A 17,846-nucleotide genomic window follows, 5' to 3' on the forward strand; every position below is an offset into this window, starting at 1 on the left:
AATTATATAAAGCGATTAGCAAATTGTTATTTTTAAGTCATATGCATTATGTAACACTGTAATGAAGTTTGAACATAGAATGAGTCCCCAAAAAAATTTTCTAACTTAATATAGTGCCTATAAAAACGACATAATAAATAATTTCATTTCTAAACTCTGTCAAGGATAAAAAGTTTGTTATTATTGATTTTTTTTTATTTTCAATTTTTAGCATATGCCTACTATCAAAATGTCAAATACTTAAAATTTGGAACCGTAGGCCTCAAAAACACCTAAGCAAAGACAGTCAAAATTTAACTTAATTTTGCATCACGCCAAAAACATTTCTTTTTCTTCTCTTCTATACTACGATTTACCTAATTAACAAAAAAACACAATCACCGCAGACAACTGTCTCGTTTGGGTGAAAGGCAGGCAGAATCATCTCATCGTAACGATACTAGAGGTATCTCTCTCCTCTCTTCGCCGTCCAAGAGAGCCGATTCAGAAACTTACGTACTCTCCGTGCCGTCCAAGGTGCACAAACAGCCGCTTCGGAAAAATTCGAGACCATCGAATTTTTATACCCAATGTTAATTTTCTTCCAGGGTATAATACCCCATGTTATCTCCATGGCAAATTCATACCCATCCTGTTCTCTTATTTATAAACTACTGCTAAAATTATTATGTTAATTAAATGGCAACAATGATGATTCTTTCTAAAATTTAGTGTTTGTACAATTTTTGGACTTTGAATAATTGACGTTGAGCTATAACAATAAAGCATCTTTAAAAATAGTCATATAAACTAATCAGGTCCCTTATGTTAGGTTACAAGACTTGAATATGACTAGGCCTACTATTTTGATTTTATTTTTCACGGAAAACTAGACATGCGGTCCATTTTTTTTTTTGCATTGAAGCTTTTTATCGTTAGACGAGTTATATTAAAAAATCATCTAAAGGAGAAAAGGTAATTTATTAGGTCGTGCAATAATGATTTTAGTACAATTATAACTTATTTTTTTTATTTAGTACAAAGCAAGAAAAAGCACATACTTAAGGTAGGTAAAGAACCACCATTATAAATAATCCTTCTAAATTAAATAAGTAGTACTACACAAAAATAGTGAAGAAAATAAATAATTTGTCTTCAATTACTTATATTATTATTTTTAACATACCAAACAACCCATTCAGCTAAGCGCCATTTTTATAATAATTTAAAGATACTGTGATATCAATCGTAAACCGCTCTTTGAAGAAACATCAATTAAATATATTCTTAACTTTAACACTTAATTCCACTAAATAGGTAGTTATATCGCATTGTAATCCGCTTTGATCTTTTACAACTGGCACAATTTCCGAACGAATTATTTAACTTGGATAATAGGGATAAGAATGAAATTTTGGACCACCAGAAATCGTTATATACAAATTTTGTGGGTGGAGCCAAAATATAAGCAGATGAAGTTTCTCAATGATGAAGAAAGATGGTTCTTATGACATTAATCCGTTTTTGACAATAATCATTTTCTATTTTTCTACCAAAGAATCGAAGTTGATAAAAATAATGAGAACATAATAAAAGCCAGCCCTTAAACTAATCACGATGGCGTTAATGGAGGTTTATACTTTAAAACTTACTCGAACCGTTTAAACTAAAATCCGAAAGAAAGTTCAATGACAAGTGCACCAATTGCTAATAAATGCCCATAAAGGTATATTTTGAAAAGAGGTTTAAGTGTTCCAAAAAGCATTGTAGAAAACACTGCTTGGTTCTTTCTCTTCATCAATAACTTATTCGTATGATATCTAGATTTGATTGTCTTCCTTGTGCGTTGACTTGTTTCAACATATCTCAAAATTCTGTAATCAATATAAACGTCATCATGATTAAAACATCAAATAATACAAATTTAAAAGTAATAGACGAAGTATCGTGCTTCGTAAAATGAGGCTGGGCTTATACTTTCTCAACGTACAATCTCTCATTAAAGGAATGGTTATACATAATATAATTTTTTTATGCCTGAAACATAATTTATCATATCTAAAATCCTTTTAGTTAAACCCAAAACCAAATTTTTAAACTAAATTGGTAAAACTAATACTATTGAGGGTCTTAAGGCGCTTTTCTGCAAAGCAAGAGAGAGCGATGCGTCACTCTCCAAATCGTTTTGCCACTACCGCCAGAAAGGATGTATTTGTTCATCCGCAGCCTACACAGTCTTATCGTTTCCCGATTAGCCGAGGCAGAGGAGAATTGGTCAGGTTCCATGGAATGCATATCAAAGTGCTGAAACCTCAGGGCCGCGAGGTAGTCACAGGTACAGAGGATATGGGAGGAGGTTTCCTTTGCCACACTGCAGAACGGGTCATCAACGATGTCCATTAAATGCAGGTTTCTATTAAGCCGACAGTGTCCAGTGAAGAAACTGGTAACCAGCCAGATTTGGATTTTGGTGAGGGCAAGCAGTTCTCTCGCCCTAGTGTTGGATGAACCTGGGGCAAACTCCTTGGTTTGTCCCTGCCATCCATGTCGAGCCAGAGCTGCAGTTGAAGTGCAAACATCCGGCAGTGAATACTTTGACGAAGGATGCCATGGGGGATGGGAACTGCAGGCTTCGGTTCAAAGAACTTCGCCTCAAACCCCTTTTTGGCATACATGTCAACCCTAATCTCTGACTAAAGCCGGAAGCGAGTTAAGGGACACTCCGAAGAGGAGCAGCCGCAAGACAGGCCCTTGAAGAACCCCAATGTGAAGGACCGAAGGCGGGGGGATATGACCCTTAACGACAAGACTCTGCAAGCGGCCAGTCACAAACGAGGGCCAACCAACTGAGTGCCAAAATGGAAATATCAGCACTTACGAGACCCTCGGAAATGCTCAGAGTGGGGATGGTATCAAACACTTTTGGACAAATCTAGGTAGATGACATCTAATGGCCCATCATAGTCTAGCCATGTGATCCACGAGTGAGAGGCCTTAAACAAGAGCGACGGGCACGGAAACTGTGTTGGGAGGGATGCACGAAGTCCTTTGCGGAAAGGTGGGCATTAATGATGTTTTTGGCAATATATATAAGGACAGCACATTTAAGGGACGCAGGAACGTATGACGATCTATCTATCAAGGTGGAAATCATTGCGATTAAGTTCTGACTGTTGGTTTCTTTTACCGCCCGCATTAGCACATGGTCAGGACGAGAAGCGGTGTCTATAGCTATAACCTTCATTGCCGTGCCACGAATGGGATATCTACCTCGTGGCCATTGATTTCTTTTGCGTCCTCATGGTGTTGCCGAGAGGATCCATTGGGACTCGATGTAAGGTTTTCGAAATGATTGTGAACTTCCGTGATAAGTATTTTACGCGAAGTACTTTGTGTTTGCTATTACTTGCCAAACTTTCATCCGGCGATTAAAATAGTCAAACGGCCATTCTACTTCAAACCCTTTACCATTTTCCCTGGTTTTATTGTGCTTCCTTAAAAGGTAATGTTTACTAGCTGGTTGTTTTCGAAATTATAGATGCTTTAAAAGTGCAGGGCACCCTCGAGGGCACCACACAAATGAGATAAAAGCGAGGTTAAAGTAAGTCCATAAGAGTTAGTCCCGCAAAATATAATTTATGCACTTACATGTAATTGGCGTTTTCCAAAACGTTTCGTGGCGTATGTTTGTAAAAATACATAGCGTAGAAAGTAGGAAAGTATTTCTCAGTCCCCAAGTGACATGAACAAGAGGAAAATCGTGGCCAGGAAACAAGGTACATCAAATAATCAACGTCGTGAATAATAGCGTGTTTACCGCAGACGTACACTTTTGATAGTTCTCTTGAAGGAATAGGTTTAAAATTTTCCATCAAATTAGTAAACATGGCGTCGTTTAATTTCTGCATTTCCTTTTGGAAAGAAAAATTTAATAAGGCTTTTAAACTTCAAGACCGGTTTTGTACAAGTGTTTTTACTCTCCACGGAAAAAAATTGCAAAATCTTACGTCAAAGACACAATTTTCAAGATTGGGGGGTTATAGTTTCAATTGTCATTATATGAAAGCCATGTCGATGGAGATGCGTATGATTATTTTTAGGTTTATAAGAAGTTAAGAACCGAAACTCACTTTTGCTTTAAATAAAGCCACTGATCCCTGTGCTGTTATTGGTGTTAGTTTTTTATTCGATAAAAGATCCCAAATTGAGTCAATATATCTTGATCTGTCTGTAATGAGATCGCTTTTCAAGCTTCCATTATAAGCTCTCATTATGATACTCGAAAGAAGAATCCAAGTGCCAACAAATATTCGGGTAGCGAAATATATTGTTTGTAAATCACTTCCTGTAAGTAAAAGAGGTGGCTTCAAAAAATTATTTATCGTTTTCAACAATCACATATTTGATAATGGATTACAGAATGCAGAGACATATCGTCTTGAGAGTAGCATGGATTATACAGGGTTCCAAAATGAGTGGTGGGACCGAAGTTTTCAATGAGCGATTTTGAGGGAATGTATTCTAATACCATAAGTCTATTATATTTTAATATCCGGGCTACCGTTTAAAATTTATGATCAGAGTGTTTTAGGGATGACATCTTAAATTTAATATAAAAAATTAAAGACAAAGTTATTTTTTTTAAAGGACCATCCATAAAATACCCTTATCATAACTCGTAAATTGGTGGCATGGACGAAAAAATGTCACACAATAGTTTCGATTCAAAGTCACCCTTAAAACCCGTTGTACCACCTTTATTGGAACGCCCTGTAGAGTTTTTGTCTGTAATACTTAGTTTAAAAGTTTAAAAATATGTATCACCACTAAGAAGGGTTGCTACGAAATACCAAAGTACGTTGGCAAATTTTTGAAATTTGGATTTAACATTTGGAAATGAAAACTCCTTGAAAAATCTTGAAAGGAATGCCATCAAAATTATAGTTATAACTAAAACAAGCCAGACTGTATCGTCCAATCCTTGAACGGATAATTCTTCAGATTCACGAGTCACGACTCCTTTTTTAATTGGGTCGCAAGTTAATATTCCCACTTTAGCATGAAGACTCGGTGGAATAAAATAATAGCTCAACACAGTTGATGGTTGTGGCATCGTAAACATAAAAAAGGTGTGAATAATCTGGAAGCAAAAAGTAAACTAATTTCATCATTTAAAATAACTGACGAAATCGCATTTGACACTTTTTATACAGGGTACTTCTGATTAGTCAGCCATAAATTAAAGGGCGTCTTTTTGGGGTCAATCTGATTTTAAAGTGTCAAAGAACATGAGGCCTGCAACATTTAGTAACGAAGATATGGCCCTCCAAAAAATGGCCCCTAAAACCAGGAAATAGTAATAAAATTGGACGAAAATGTATTCAGCCAAATCAACTTCTTTAGAATTATTAGACAGTTCTAATAGCATTCAATCAAACAACATTATTGTATCTTTACCCAGCAGAAGTTTATTAAACGGGTAGAAGTATGCCTACACTGGTAAAGTAAAGCTAAATCAACGCAACTGGTCCTCCTTGCCCAATGCACCTAAAATAGGCCTTTCTATAAATTATTTCGCGGGAGGGTACGAACGCCCTTCATCTCTGCTTTTTCCCCCGGCAACATTTTCTTTTCGCGGGAGGGAAGAATAGCCTTCGTCTCTACTTTTTCCCCCGGCAACATAAAGATTTTATGTAAAGGCCTATTGAACGGAGCATTAAAATGTTCCCTAACTGTAAGACTGAAATTTGCTAACGGTATGTCGTCGAGTATTTCGTGTAAAGTGTCTCTTAAAAACGTGAGATATGCCTCATCATTTAGTCTGGATATAAGAAAATGGAGACCTAGAAAATGGGTGCAATTTAGGGATGTCAACTTCCCAGAAAAAAACCGGTTTTCGGTTAACCGGTTAATTTAAATGGCCGGTTTAACCGATTCAAAAAACTGGACAAAAAAACCGGTTTTTATCCGGTCGTTTATGATAAATGTTGAAAAATGCGATACTCCAACGTAAACTCAAAGACCAAATATTAGTAAAGAGTAGTTAGTACCAATAGGTGTTAAGTAATGCCGTTTTGCATTGGCATTCTAGAATAGGCCAATGAATAATTACTCGATAGATGGAGTAATTTTCTTGGAGTGAGAACGAAAGTTCCATTAAAATTGCATTATACGTATCTATGTCTCCTTTGATATTGCTCCATGGTGGTAGATTGTTAGCAGCCAACCGAAGCTAAGTAACATTAAGTGACGAAAATGAAAAACTTTAAATTCTGTGAATTAAAAAAAACCGATTCGGTTTTCGGTTTTCATTTTAAAAAACCGGTTAAAACCAAAGAATTAAAAAACCGAAAAAAACCGGTGCTCCGGGATTGAAAAAACCGGTTTTCGGTTAAACCGGGCGGTTTTTGACATCCCTAGTGCAATTCCGCACCATACTCCTAACACTAGTTGCGTCTGGGTTTACTTGCAGCGATTCGTTTAGGTTGTAAAAATTTAAAATACCATATCACGAAAAATGAGCCTCATCTGTTACTAAGCACGTGTGGACGTCAATTGACTCCCACTGTAGCCAAAAACCACTGACAAAAGTCGATCCTTAATGGATAATCTGCCGGTTTAGATCTTGCACCTTGTGATTTTGATGAAACTGATGTCCACGGAGAATTCTCCAGACTAAAACGTGATTACCTTCTAATCATCGTCCAACTTGTCTGGTACTTGTAATGGGATTCTCATCGAACATGGTAAGCACGCCTTCTTCAATGTCTTACGTGCCTTCTGGAACGTCTTGATCCCGAACGTGGTAGGGTTGTACTTGCCAGATGTTCCTCAAGCACCTCTGAAAAGCCTCGGGTGTACGTCGGTTCGGTAAACGACGATCCGGATATTGTTCCTGGTATTGTCTCTGTGCCACTACTGAATTGCCCAGAGACATTTCACACGTAACATGCATATTCTGCATTGGTATACGCCATATTTCATTACCATACGTTCGAAATCACACTGTGACGATCTCAACAACAAGATTGTTATCTATTTCATAACACCATCCGTTTTTACATTCAGTTCGTGAAACTACAATCAGTAATGTTGTTATGCACTTAAGTTATGTTCGGATTCAATGCTAACTTTTCATAATATCCATTGAGTAGAATCCGACCCTAAGTGCTTAAAAAACAATACTGAGATTCGTTACACGATGTTAAAAACGTTATAAATAACCGCAACGGTTAAAGTTAACCACTTTTCGGTCTGGAGAATGCTCATGGAGATCAGTTTCACCCGTTTCAAAATTTGCGAGCTCTTAACCAGTCAGACTTTCCAAGACGCATCGACTTTTGACAGGATCATTCACCAACACCGATTTACAAGGCCCGTAGCAAAGGAGGGTTCTACCACGGTCGAAGTTTCCTTTGAGGATGTCGTTTTGACACTTCCTGCCATCGGGTTTCTAAGACAATACCAAGTATTTGTGGCAGAAATGTTAGAGACGCTTTTAAACTAACTCCGCCCAAATATTGCAACAGCGCCTCGATTTCAAACGTTTCCAGTACCTCAAGAATCAACGAAATATTCTCATGGCACGCACCCGGCTTTGGACAACTGAAGGGAGTTTAAGTGCACCTACAGGAAAGGCAGGATTACGAACTCAGACTAGTTAAACCAAGACCAGTCCCGTTCGAGGTCCGATAGTTGGTTCACGAGGAACTAGAAAGGCTCCAGAAAGTAGGCATCGTAGAACCAGTCAAGACGGCCAAACCCCAGCGCCAATTGTTCTAGTACTTAAAGCCAAAGATGCAAATCGGCAAGGATTTCAAGTTGACCGTCAACAAGGCCCGCACAGATAGAGCAATATCCTTTACGGAAAGTAAACAAGCTGTTCGCTACTCTCAACGGAGAAAAAAAATCGAAATTGGACCTAAGAAACGCTTACAACCAGTTCTGGACGAAGAATCACGGAACCTGGTTGTCATTACCACTCCAAAACGTTTACATCGCTACAAAAAACTACCGTTCAGAATATCATCGGCACCCGCTGTTTTTCAAGGGGAAGTAGAGCACCTGCTAACCAACATTCCACACGTAGCGACATTTAAAGATGACTTGCTGATCACGGGCGTGGACAACGAGGAATAATACAAAAACCTGAAAGATGTTCTCGGCCTGATGGAACAAGCCGGGCTGAAACTTCGCAAGGAGAAGTGTATTTTTGTGGCCAATTCAGCTGAGTATATGGGAAACAAACTGAATGCCAGAGGTTTTTTACCTTTGGAAAAGAAATTGCGCCCGACACGAGAAGCACCAGCACCTATAAACCTAGCGTAAGGAAAATCCATTCTCGGATTGGTAACTTACTATTCTAAATTTGCACCCTATATGTTCGACCTACTAAATCCACTGTATAGCTTAGTCGCAAGGAATAGCCTTGATTGTGGGACGAAGCTAACAAGTAATTTTTCGAAGCCCAAGAAACCCTCGCTTCTCCTAATGTACAGTACTAATACACTACGATCCAGACGCTTCCACAAGTGGGAGACGGAACTGCACATGGACACCGACGTTTCCGAAAGGCTCATCATATTTTCTTCAAGAACCCTATCTTCATCTGAAAGGAACTATAGCCAGATTGAGAAGGAAGCACTATCTCTGGTCTTCGGAGTGATACGTTTCCGCGAGTACATTCTGGGAAGGAAGTTCACTATATTAACCGACCGCATCCCGTTAGCGATACTATTGGCAAACATCAAGCAAGTTCTTACGACTACGACAGCAAGAATCCAAAGGTGGGCCATGACCCTATTCTGCTGACGACTATACTTTCAAATAAGAAGTACATTTCAAAATTTTGAATTATAATTCCGATTGGTTTGTAAATGATACCTATTTCGATATCACACTATAGCTTTTTGTCTTAAAAAATCCACTCTTTAAGAGGTAGTTTACATTACAATATCTTTAGGCAAAGGTATATTATGGGGATGCATAAAAAATATCTTCGTTGGTACTTGATAGTATTTTTTACAGTGAATGACCTTAGTTAAGCTTTCTTTCGTTTGACACGTCTCAACAGTTCTATTCGTAGCCAAAGGTGTTCTGTCCAGAACAAACAAGAGTACAAGCTTACCCCAATCCTGACTCCTTTTTCCAGGTAGTTTACTTCACTTCCATTTACAACTGAATCTTTCAATTGTGATAAACCACTTTTAACTTGTTCTCGAGTTATATACTTAGAACTAGAAAGAAATTAAAAACAAAAATAATAATAAGTTTTGTTAATTTAGGGTCTAAATGATAAGAAAACCCGCAATTTATAGGCTAGACGTTACTCGTAACCCTACCCTATCGCCACGTACTTTTTAATCCTAACGATCGGAATAGAAGGCAACAAGTTGGAAAAACCAAAATTTTACCTCTCCGAGTCAATAGGAGGTCTACTACTACAAACTTATTAACATAGATATAGAATTATTTCTTTTTTTTAGTAAAAACTTACGTATTATTTAAGCAGTATTCCAAGCATAGCGAATATACAGTAAAGCAGACGACATTTTATATCCAATAAGGATTTGCCTTGGACACATGAAAATCAGTCAATGGGGAAAAAAACAGGAAATGGAGTGCAAAAATTTTGGAGAGATATAACCTTTATGTATTTCTGAAGGCCCAATTCTCAACACCTCAACTGTTAACCCTATATTCACATTATTACATTCAGAACTGCTTAGCAGCGTAAACACTATCGTCTCGTTTCACCCTCGAATTGCCACCATGGTACTTTCTTCTATTATAAAATCTAGACCTTATTATTTATACGTGTACTTTCGGCTCACTCTGAACCGTTAATGCCTCTTCATTACAGACACGAAAATCAAAACCCTTAGTGTACTTCATCACATTTCAAATAATAATATTAAATAATATCCTTGGAAAATCAAAATGAAAAAGAGCTTTCAAGCTACAAAACTAATAAAGGCATCATAATTACGAAAAATATTTCCACATATTCACTTTATATTGTAGAAAAAGGGAATATTAAGGTTCTATAGAATTTCTTTACACATCAACACAAGGCGAACGGCTAACGCAGCGCACTAGTGTAACAACGGACGGACGCTTTAAGACAAACACATAGACTGCTGTTTAACTCTTTCTGTATTAATTTTGAGTTGAGAAAAGAGATTATCTTAAATACTAAAATCAAAAGCGCATAGATAACCAGAAAGTGAAGAACGAGAAGCCTAAACCGCAACGTGAAAAATGAGATCCCCCATAGTCGATAAAAAATTTCCGTCCCCCTTACAGAGCGACGGGAAGAGTTGGTCTTATGCCGCGGCGGAGAGTTACTTTCGCGTAGTTTTACACAAGGTACATGCGTAAGTTGGCTCGAAAATATAGTTCACTTATTTCTTTATTTTCATGTCGTCTGCTATAGTTTAATTCCAAGGCTTAATATAATCTAGTCATTTAGGTAGTCGGGAATCGGCACATTTGTCAAAATGTCAGATTTGAATTTAGCAAACATTTTAGAAAGCTACGAAAAGGATGACTTTTTCCTGATTGATAAAGACGGAAAACTTAAAGGTGCAATAGAATGCATGAAAAACAATATCAAAATTCAACTTAACGAAACTTGAAAATTCCACGACGATTGAACCGAAAGAGCGCTAAAGAACAACCGTTAAGGTGCCTTCAGAGAAAAAAGTTTACAAATTTTTCCGCTAGGGGCTCAATAATAGCAATAGTGGTCCGTTTTTGCAAAACATTTGACTATTTTATAATTTGTCCCACTAAAGTTGAGACCACCAGAGCTCTTTACAGCGAAGGAAAAACCTATGTTTATAACATCGACGCTCCTGGGTTCTGACACCCGAAGTTGTTGGATCGTATAGAAAGGAAATTCGTGGAAACCCTTTGAATTATCAGTGAGCCCGACCCCACCCCTGAAATCGAACAAAAGAGAAAGTTCCCTATACCAAAACTTTTCTCGCGGGCTTTCTTCACATCCGCGCCCCCAACCTGGTGAAACGTACTTTTTGTAATCGCCTATAGCGATAGTATCTGTTTGTTTTCTTGCTCGACTTTCTAAAGTGGGATAGGGGAGAAAGCAGAGATGGTCGGCATTACTCCTTCCCGCGTCTAAGTTCGCGCACCCGGGGTAAAGTGCTTTATGTATTACTATTAGTATGGGGCGCCAACCTATTTTAGGGCATTTCAATAACTAGACTTTTTTCCAATGAGCCTCTATTCTAGAGCTAACACCTCCCCCCCCCACTATCCATAAAATCTTATTTTGTGTTCACGTGTTGATTTGAATGGCCTTCAGAAAAATCGGATAGACGTGGGAAATCCTTACTCTATTTTCACATTATTTGAACACTTTTATATGGGCCTTGCGAAGGTGTTATTTTATATCGTTTAGGTATCATTTATGCGCCTTTTAATGAATGGTGTTTAAAAAATATCGCACTAATTCTATGCCATTTGAGCACCATTTAATGGGGGATTCGATAGGGTTATTTTATTTAATTAAGGTATCATTTGCACACCTTTTAAAGAATTATGTTTTATAAACCCATTTCTACACCATTCGTTTAAGCTAATGGTGTTTTTAAAATACCGAACTATTTTCGTACTATTTCAGCACCTTGTCAAGGTGTACAAATAGTGCACATTGTTCTAACACCATTATGGCACTATTTATACACCATAATTTTTTACAATGTAAACATTTCATTCACATGGTTGGTTGGGACTTGTAAGTTTATAAGTTCAGTACAATCTGATGTTTGTATTAATAATTTTTCCCGTTTATCTCGATGGAATGATTTAATTTTTTGAGCCCGTTTGCTCCGACTGTTCATTACGATTCCGTTTTTTCTAGCCATTTGTTTTTAGGTAAAGTAGGAAAATTTTAGGAAAGGAGCTCCGTTTTTACACTTTTCAGAAATGACTAGTGATATTGTATAAGCCTTTTCTTGTTCTACTTGCAAAAGTGGGACGGGAAATAGAAGAAGAAGATATCGCCTATTCTTCAATAATTGTGCATAGGGTCTTTCAAAATTCGCCTCTTTCTCCCCCCCCTTCCCGGTAAGTGCTTTGTATGTCTTTTTCTCTTCCACCTGACACCAAAGTTTGGGTGCTTTACTGTGAGGGGTGGGTACTGTGGGTTAAGGCGCCGGTGCGTGCGACATGATGCCGACATCCCTTAATTGGTAAACGTCTTTCAGTCTGTAGACTACGGACCCCTCTTGTTACCCCCCTTGAAAAAAATCACTACTTATATCCTGCCATCTACGGAAAATATACGAACTAGTTGCCTAAAGTTTTAGCACTGAAATGTATTACGAGAAATCTATGAAGGAGTTCAGATCAATGATTTTTTATGTCAAAATTACAAAAGAGAGCTTAAAATTATCGGTAAATCATGATCCATCCAATGATGTATTTTTTTTTATTGTGCGATAAAAGCTCTAGCTTTAATCTTAAAAATACCGAATCAGATATTTTGAGTAAATCGATTAAGACAAATTGTTATTTTAATGGTAAGGCCGATTTAGTTTTTACATAGATCAATGGATAGCCTATCCTGTGCTCGTAAATTATATGCCTGTTGCGATGGAAACGTTTCATTTGGGAAGAGTATGAACTCCTCTAACTGAGACCCCCTCAACTTTAAAATGGCAATTTTAAAATTTAAATAAAACCAATAAAATTTAAACTATGAAAACCAAAAAGATATCAAATTATAGGCGGATATTTGTTATTTTAATGCTAAAAATTTCAGGTCGGTGTATAATCACCTTCAACTGAAAAACGGGATTTTGCGAGATGGCAAAAACAGTCATTTTGCTATTTTTTCTCTGAAGGCACCTTAAGCCTAGTTAAGCAGCCGATATCTCAATAGTATTCCCCACTATCCCCAGGAGCCGCTACCATCGCGAACTACTTTCCGCTTGTCACGTGACATTAACGATGACCTAATATATCTCTGATTCGATTGGTAGTTGAAAACGAGGCTCACCAACCACCCATTTGTGTCCCCCCTTGCTTCTCATTTTACACGAATACCGTTGCTAAAGGCTGGAAAGGTTTAATGTTCTTCACTTTCTGATCTATGCGCTTTTGCTAAAATAAATATAATTAATATTATATATTTTCTTCGTTAGTTATTCACCTTATTGAGCGTTACGTCATTTTGAAAAAGAATAATTACACATTCTTCTTGAGAGACTTGACTAATTTTGACGTTTGAAATGAAGGATACGCCTCTTGTTTCGCCTCACTCACATCGGTAGTATATAAAGGTTTTAAATCTTAACAATAGATAAGAACAGCGCAATTGCGTGAAACTTTGGTGGAAGCCCCACTTTTGGTAGGCTAGACGTTTCTCGACTTCTCGTATCCCTAGCCGATCGCCGCGTATGTCTTAACCTTAACGATGATGATGGAGGTAGAAGCCAGTAAGTACAGACTGGTGTCCATGTGGTATGGACAGAAGACCAGAAGATGGTGGTGTTTAGAAGCCAGTACGTACAGACTGGTGTCCATGTGGGATGGACAAAGACCAGATGATTGTGGTGTTTAAAAGCCAGTATGTACAGACTGGTGTTCATGTGGGATGGACAATAAGACCAGATGATGGTGGTGTTTAGAAGCCAGTAAGTACAGACTGGTGTCAATGTGGGATGGACAAAAAGACCAGGAGATGGTGGTGTTTAGAAGCCAGTAAGAACAGACTGGTGTTCATGTGGGATGGACAAAAGGCCAGATGATGGTGGCCGACAATGGAGTAATAGCCAGTGTTAGTGAAATACAATTTTCCAAATTTCCGGGAACTGTAAATACGGTCCGGAAATTGAGAACACATTTGCTCCAATTTGCAAACTGCGAACGCTGTCCCCTGGGGTGTAACAACAGACAGACACGTCGAAATTAGAACCTCTCCGTGACATACGTCACTCGGGGAGGTAAAAATTGGTTTCTGTGAACACGTTTGCTACGATTTGCCATATGCGAACGCGTTGACACACACAGATATGTCCATTGGAGAGGTAAAAAAGAAGAATTTTTCATATTTTGTGTGATTATTAGCAAGACATTTTAACTTTCTTATGTACAGAGAGCGGTCTTCCGTTTTGATTCGTTTCGAGGTGGGTTAGTCGGTTTAGGTTCAAGTCGTGCTGGACGTTTGTCTAAATTCCGACTCTGATACAAGTCCAGTTACTTACATTGGTTTAATATCGGCGGTGATGACCTAACAATAGGAATGGGGATGATAGTACTTTTAGAACTCGGCTTAAGATATCAGGGATCCTGTCGGTTTTGAGACTCCTTACCATCTGAGACACGGTTTGTTCCAAGGCCAATTCCAACTACCTACCGACCATTTGGAATAGCTAAGATCTCGATTTATGATCATCTCGGCATTTATGACTTCATTCCTACTCTATAGTTTTTTTACAATTCCTTTTTAAGGTTCGCTACGTGAAGTAAATGTTGTAATGGCATTGATCGATTGAGTTATTAAATTAACCGGAGAGATTTTTCAATGTTTAAGATGCATTGTATTTTTTATAATAGTACACGAAGTTTAATCCTTCTAATAAATTTACTTTTCTATGGTTAGATTTAAAAATTAAGATTTGGCGAGTTTCGAGTGGTTTTAAAAATGTTATCGGCTAGGCCTAGTAAGTTTAAAACTATCAACTCTGGTTCACGATAAAAAGTCTCTTTGGTAAGCCTACTATCAAAAGATTGCTAAGACCACTATTAAGTGATCGGTAAAACCGTATTAAAAAAGCTAGCCGGCCACAAGACAGGTAAGCGACTCATTAAACTGCGTGTAAGTCAGCCCTTTACCAAGATGAAAGAAAATTAATAAAATATCTAAACAAACGAGGAAACCGAAGTTCAATAGTTGACGAATCCTTCCTGTGAGTGTCGACGAAACCGTCATTTTGTAACTCGACGAAACCGTCATTTTGTAACTCGACGAAACCGTCATTTTGTAACTCGACGAAACCGTCATTTTGTAACTCGACGAAACCGTCATTTTGTAACTCGACGAAACCCTCATTTTGTAACTCGACGAAACCCTCATTTTGTAACTCGACGAAAACAACCTTTAAATATCGACGAAACCAATCTCTAAATGTCGACGAAACCGATCCCTAAATGTCGACGAAACCGATCTTTGGAAGTCGATAAAACCAACGTTTAAAGAAAGGCTTCGCTTGGGATTCGTTTAAACAAATGCCACTAGATACACCCTTAATTTAGGGGTGGAGTTGACTGGCCCTCTAAGCTTAGCAAAGGCTAGTTTTAGCTCATCCCTCATGGTCGAGTTCAGATTGCCTCCTGCCTTTGGGAAAGTGAAATTTGTGTGTAAAGATCACCCAGAATGTTAAGGGTGTAACAGGATTCGACATTTGCTTTATGTGTTTATGTTGATGTAACCGATCTTTAAAAGCTGATGAAACCACTTTTAAAAATTTAAAAATCCGACTTAAGATGAAGATTAAAAAAGCGTTTGCCCAGTTAGGGTCGGTATCACTGTCAGCAAAAACGGATTTATGTAAGAAGAACGTTGAACGTAGCAAATTCCTTACCCATCCTCGACTACTTTGTATGTTTTGATGGGAGTTGCTTATAATTTCGAAAGTTCGAAACTGGTGCTTGCCATCTATCGGTCTTATTCTCTTATATTTTGGGCTTTAATATAGATACTGCATAAGGCAAGTAAATAATAATTATAACTTATAAATGCACTGCAATAATAATTTTAGTACAAAGAAAGAAAAACCAGATATTTAAAGAAACATCAAATATATTCTTAACCTAATTCCACTAAATCGGGAGTTATATCGCATATCGCATTGTTGACCAATTTTCTTTTTTACCACTGGGCTGGGGCAATTTCGTAAAAAAATATTTAACCACGAAAATAGAGATAATAATGACGTATTCGTCCACTATAAGTCGTTATATACGAATTTTGTGGGCGGAGTCATAATATAAGCAGACGAAGTTTCTCAAAGTATGCGAGGATGGTACCAGAGGCTAAAGCTATGATCCAACGTTCATAGTACATAAATCCGTTTCTGCTGTCAGCAAACTTTATTTCCGTAACCGTTGGGTTGAAGCTTTTATGGCTAGGACATTACAATGGAATAAAGGAAAGTTCAAAGACGCTTTTTCGTCAGTGTCGGTTGAACCTCGAAACAACAACGTAGTTGGAAAGTCGACTGTGCTACTAGGTTCAACTCACAAAAACTTTGATTTTTATAAAAGAGATTTACAGTACCTGAAGTTATGGTTGTTGGACATTTTATCCATAATGTAGTCCTGAATGTAAAAGTTTTGTCTATCATTCCAAAATGTTTTGGTTTTCCTATTTTTATCGTGATGCTAAAGTTGTAAAAGAAGAAAAAAACTCTTGTTTGGGAACAACAACGCTTTTACTTTATATAAAATGCTAGGACTAGGGTTGTGCAGGTATTGCTACAGATAAAAAACTATAAACCCAATACAACCCGGCGGGCTGGTTTTTTTTTAAATAAAACCCCGGTTTTTCTTTTAGCCCTGGAGCACGGGTAACACTTGCGCACCCACGCGCACCCATTTAATTACAGTACCAAAATCCTATGTTGAGATGAATATTTTTTAATCCAATGTGATTAGACGATAGTGTCTGCCATAAAGTTTTTTATTTTTGATGTCAAACTAATTTTTTTAAAGAAACAACACAAAAAGAAAGCTAAAATAACAGAGAAATAACCTACTACAAGCAGGGAGTAAGGAACGTTAGAGGGAGTATTAAAGTGAATAGGCGCGTTCGTTAGATTCGTGGCTAAAATCGTCTCTCTCTGGTGCTGACTCGGGGACTCAACGCGGTGTCCGCGCGCATGCGTCAAATTAAAAAACCGTCGTGCATCTGTTTTTAACGAGGTATTTTTCTGTTCTCGCCGTTACGGCAAGCCCGGCCGCCGGCGGCTCGAGATACGCCGCTCGGCCTCAGTCGATGATATCTAACCAAGGCTTAGTGTAGTTTTCGTGTCTAATTTTATTCTCAGAGCTATATTTATGTTGAAATTTAACGAAAATGTTATAATATTTAGTTGAAGACTTGGTAAATGTCTCAAAAAATTTCGAAACTTGAGCTTTAAAACGTTGAATATTTTATAACGCCTACCGAACGATACCGCAAATTCGCCTTCCGGGCTTCCCGGTTATCTCGACGGCGAGTCGAACAGAGTGAGTGGGGCAGCCGTCGATGGAAGCGGAAGCTGGCGCTGGCTGCAGAGAGAATTTTTAAATTCTCTCTGCTGGCGGTAGTAAACGACGTCACTCGCGCCTGCGCGTTAGCAAAAATTGAGGAACGGAGGTAAAAATTCCTACCCCCCACTTTCTTTACCATTTGCCACTGTATGACGGTTTTTTTAGCATTAGATCAAAACTCCCTCTAACGTTCCTTACTCCCTGCTTCAAGTTTGAAATTTTCAGTAGTTTCATTGAATATTTCGTTTATTAAAGGTATTTTTTCTTTAATTGGCAGATGTAAATTATAATCATTTTACCCGATAAGTATTCCCAAGAATTTATTTACTATAAGAATGCCTAAAAAGGCGTCCGGTGCGCGCGTGATAGTCGACAATCCCCCCTCATGGGTGGGGGAGGCTGGAAACGGAGGCGGGGCTTAATATTTTCTCTTACTCTATGTTTTCCACCATCTATCTTTTCGTTAAGCCTTGGTTTGGTTTTTGGAACTCACGAAATCATAAGCATAGTACACTTGATTCGATTTAGAAACAATCAAAGAACTAACGATTTTCACGTAGAGACACGTATTCAAAATCCATTAAGTT

At 37.9% G+C, this 17,846-nt stretch overlaps 1 protein-coding gene across 10 annotated transcripts in view; it reads right to left on the reverse strand.

Annotated features, from left to right (window-relative positions):
* Positions 1 to 941: 941 nt before the first annotated feature.
* LOC149712049 (uncharacterized) overlaps positions 942 to 17,846 on the reverse strand; it is a 55,496-nt gene continuing 38,591 nt past the window's right edge. For 4 of the 10 annotated variants that reach the window (XM_089860597.1, XM_089860599.1, XM_089860598.1 and 1 more), the window contains 6 exons: positions 16,286 to 16,389; positions 9,107 to 9,215; positions 4,804 to 5,119; positions 4,110 to 4,324; positions 3,628 to 3,890; positions 942 to 1,853 (listed from right to left, as the gene is read on the reverse strand). In XM_089860597.1, coding sequence (XP_089716723.1) covers positions 1,646 to 1,853; positions 3,628 to 3,890; positions 4,110 to 4,324; positions 4,804 to 5,119; positions 9,107 to 9,215; positions 16,286 to 16,389 — 1,215 coding nt within the window. In that variant the 3' untranslated portion in view covers positions 942 to 1,645. Of the gene's footprint in view, positions 1,854 to 2,210; positions 3,541 to 3,627; positions 3,891 to 4,109; positions 4,325 to 4,803; positions 5,120 to 9,106; positions 9,216 to 16,285; positions 16,390 to 17,846 lie in introns of all 10 variants that reach the window. The other 6 variants (XM_089860606.1, XM_089860604.1, XM_089860600.1 and 3 more) reach the window with 6 other exon arrangements.

This window comes from Phalangium opilio, unplaced genomic scaffold, assembly GCF_054372755.1.
Source record: "Phalangium opilio isolate 3A_F unplaced genomic scaffold, DU_Popi_V2 ptg000011l_1, whole genome shotgun sequence".
NCBI classification, from domain to species: domain Eukaryota; kingdom Metazoa; phylum Arthropoda; class Arachnida; order Opiliones; family Phalangiidae; genus Phalangium; species Phalangium opilio.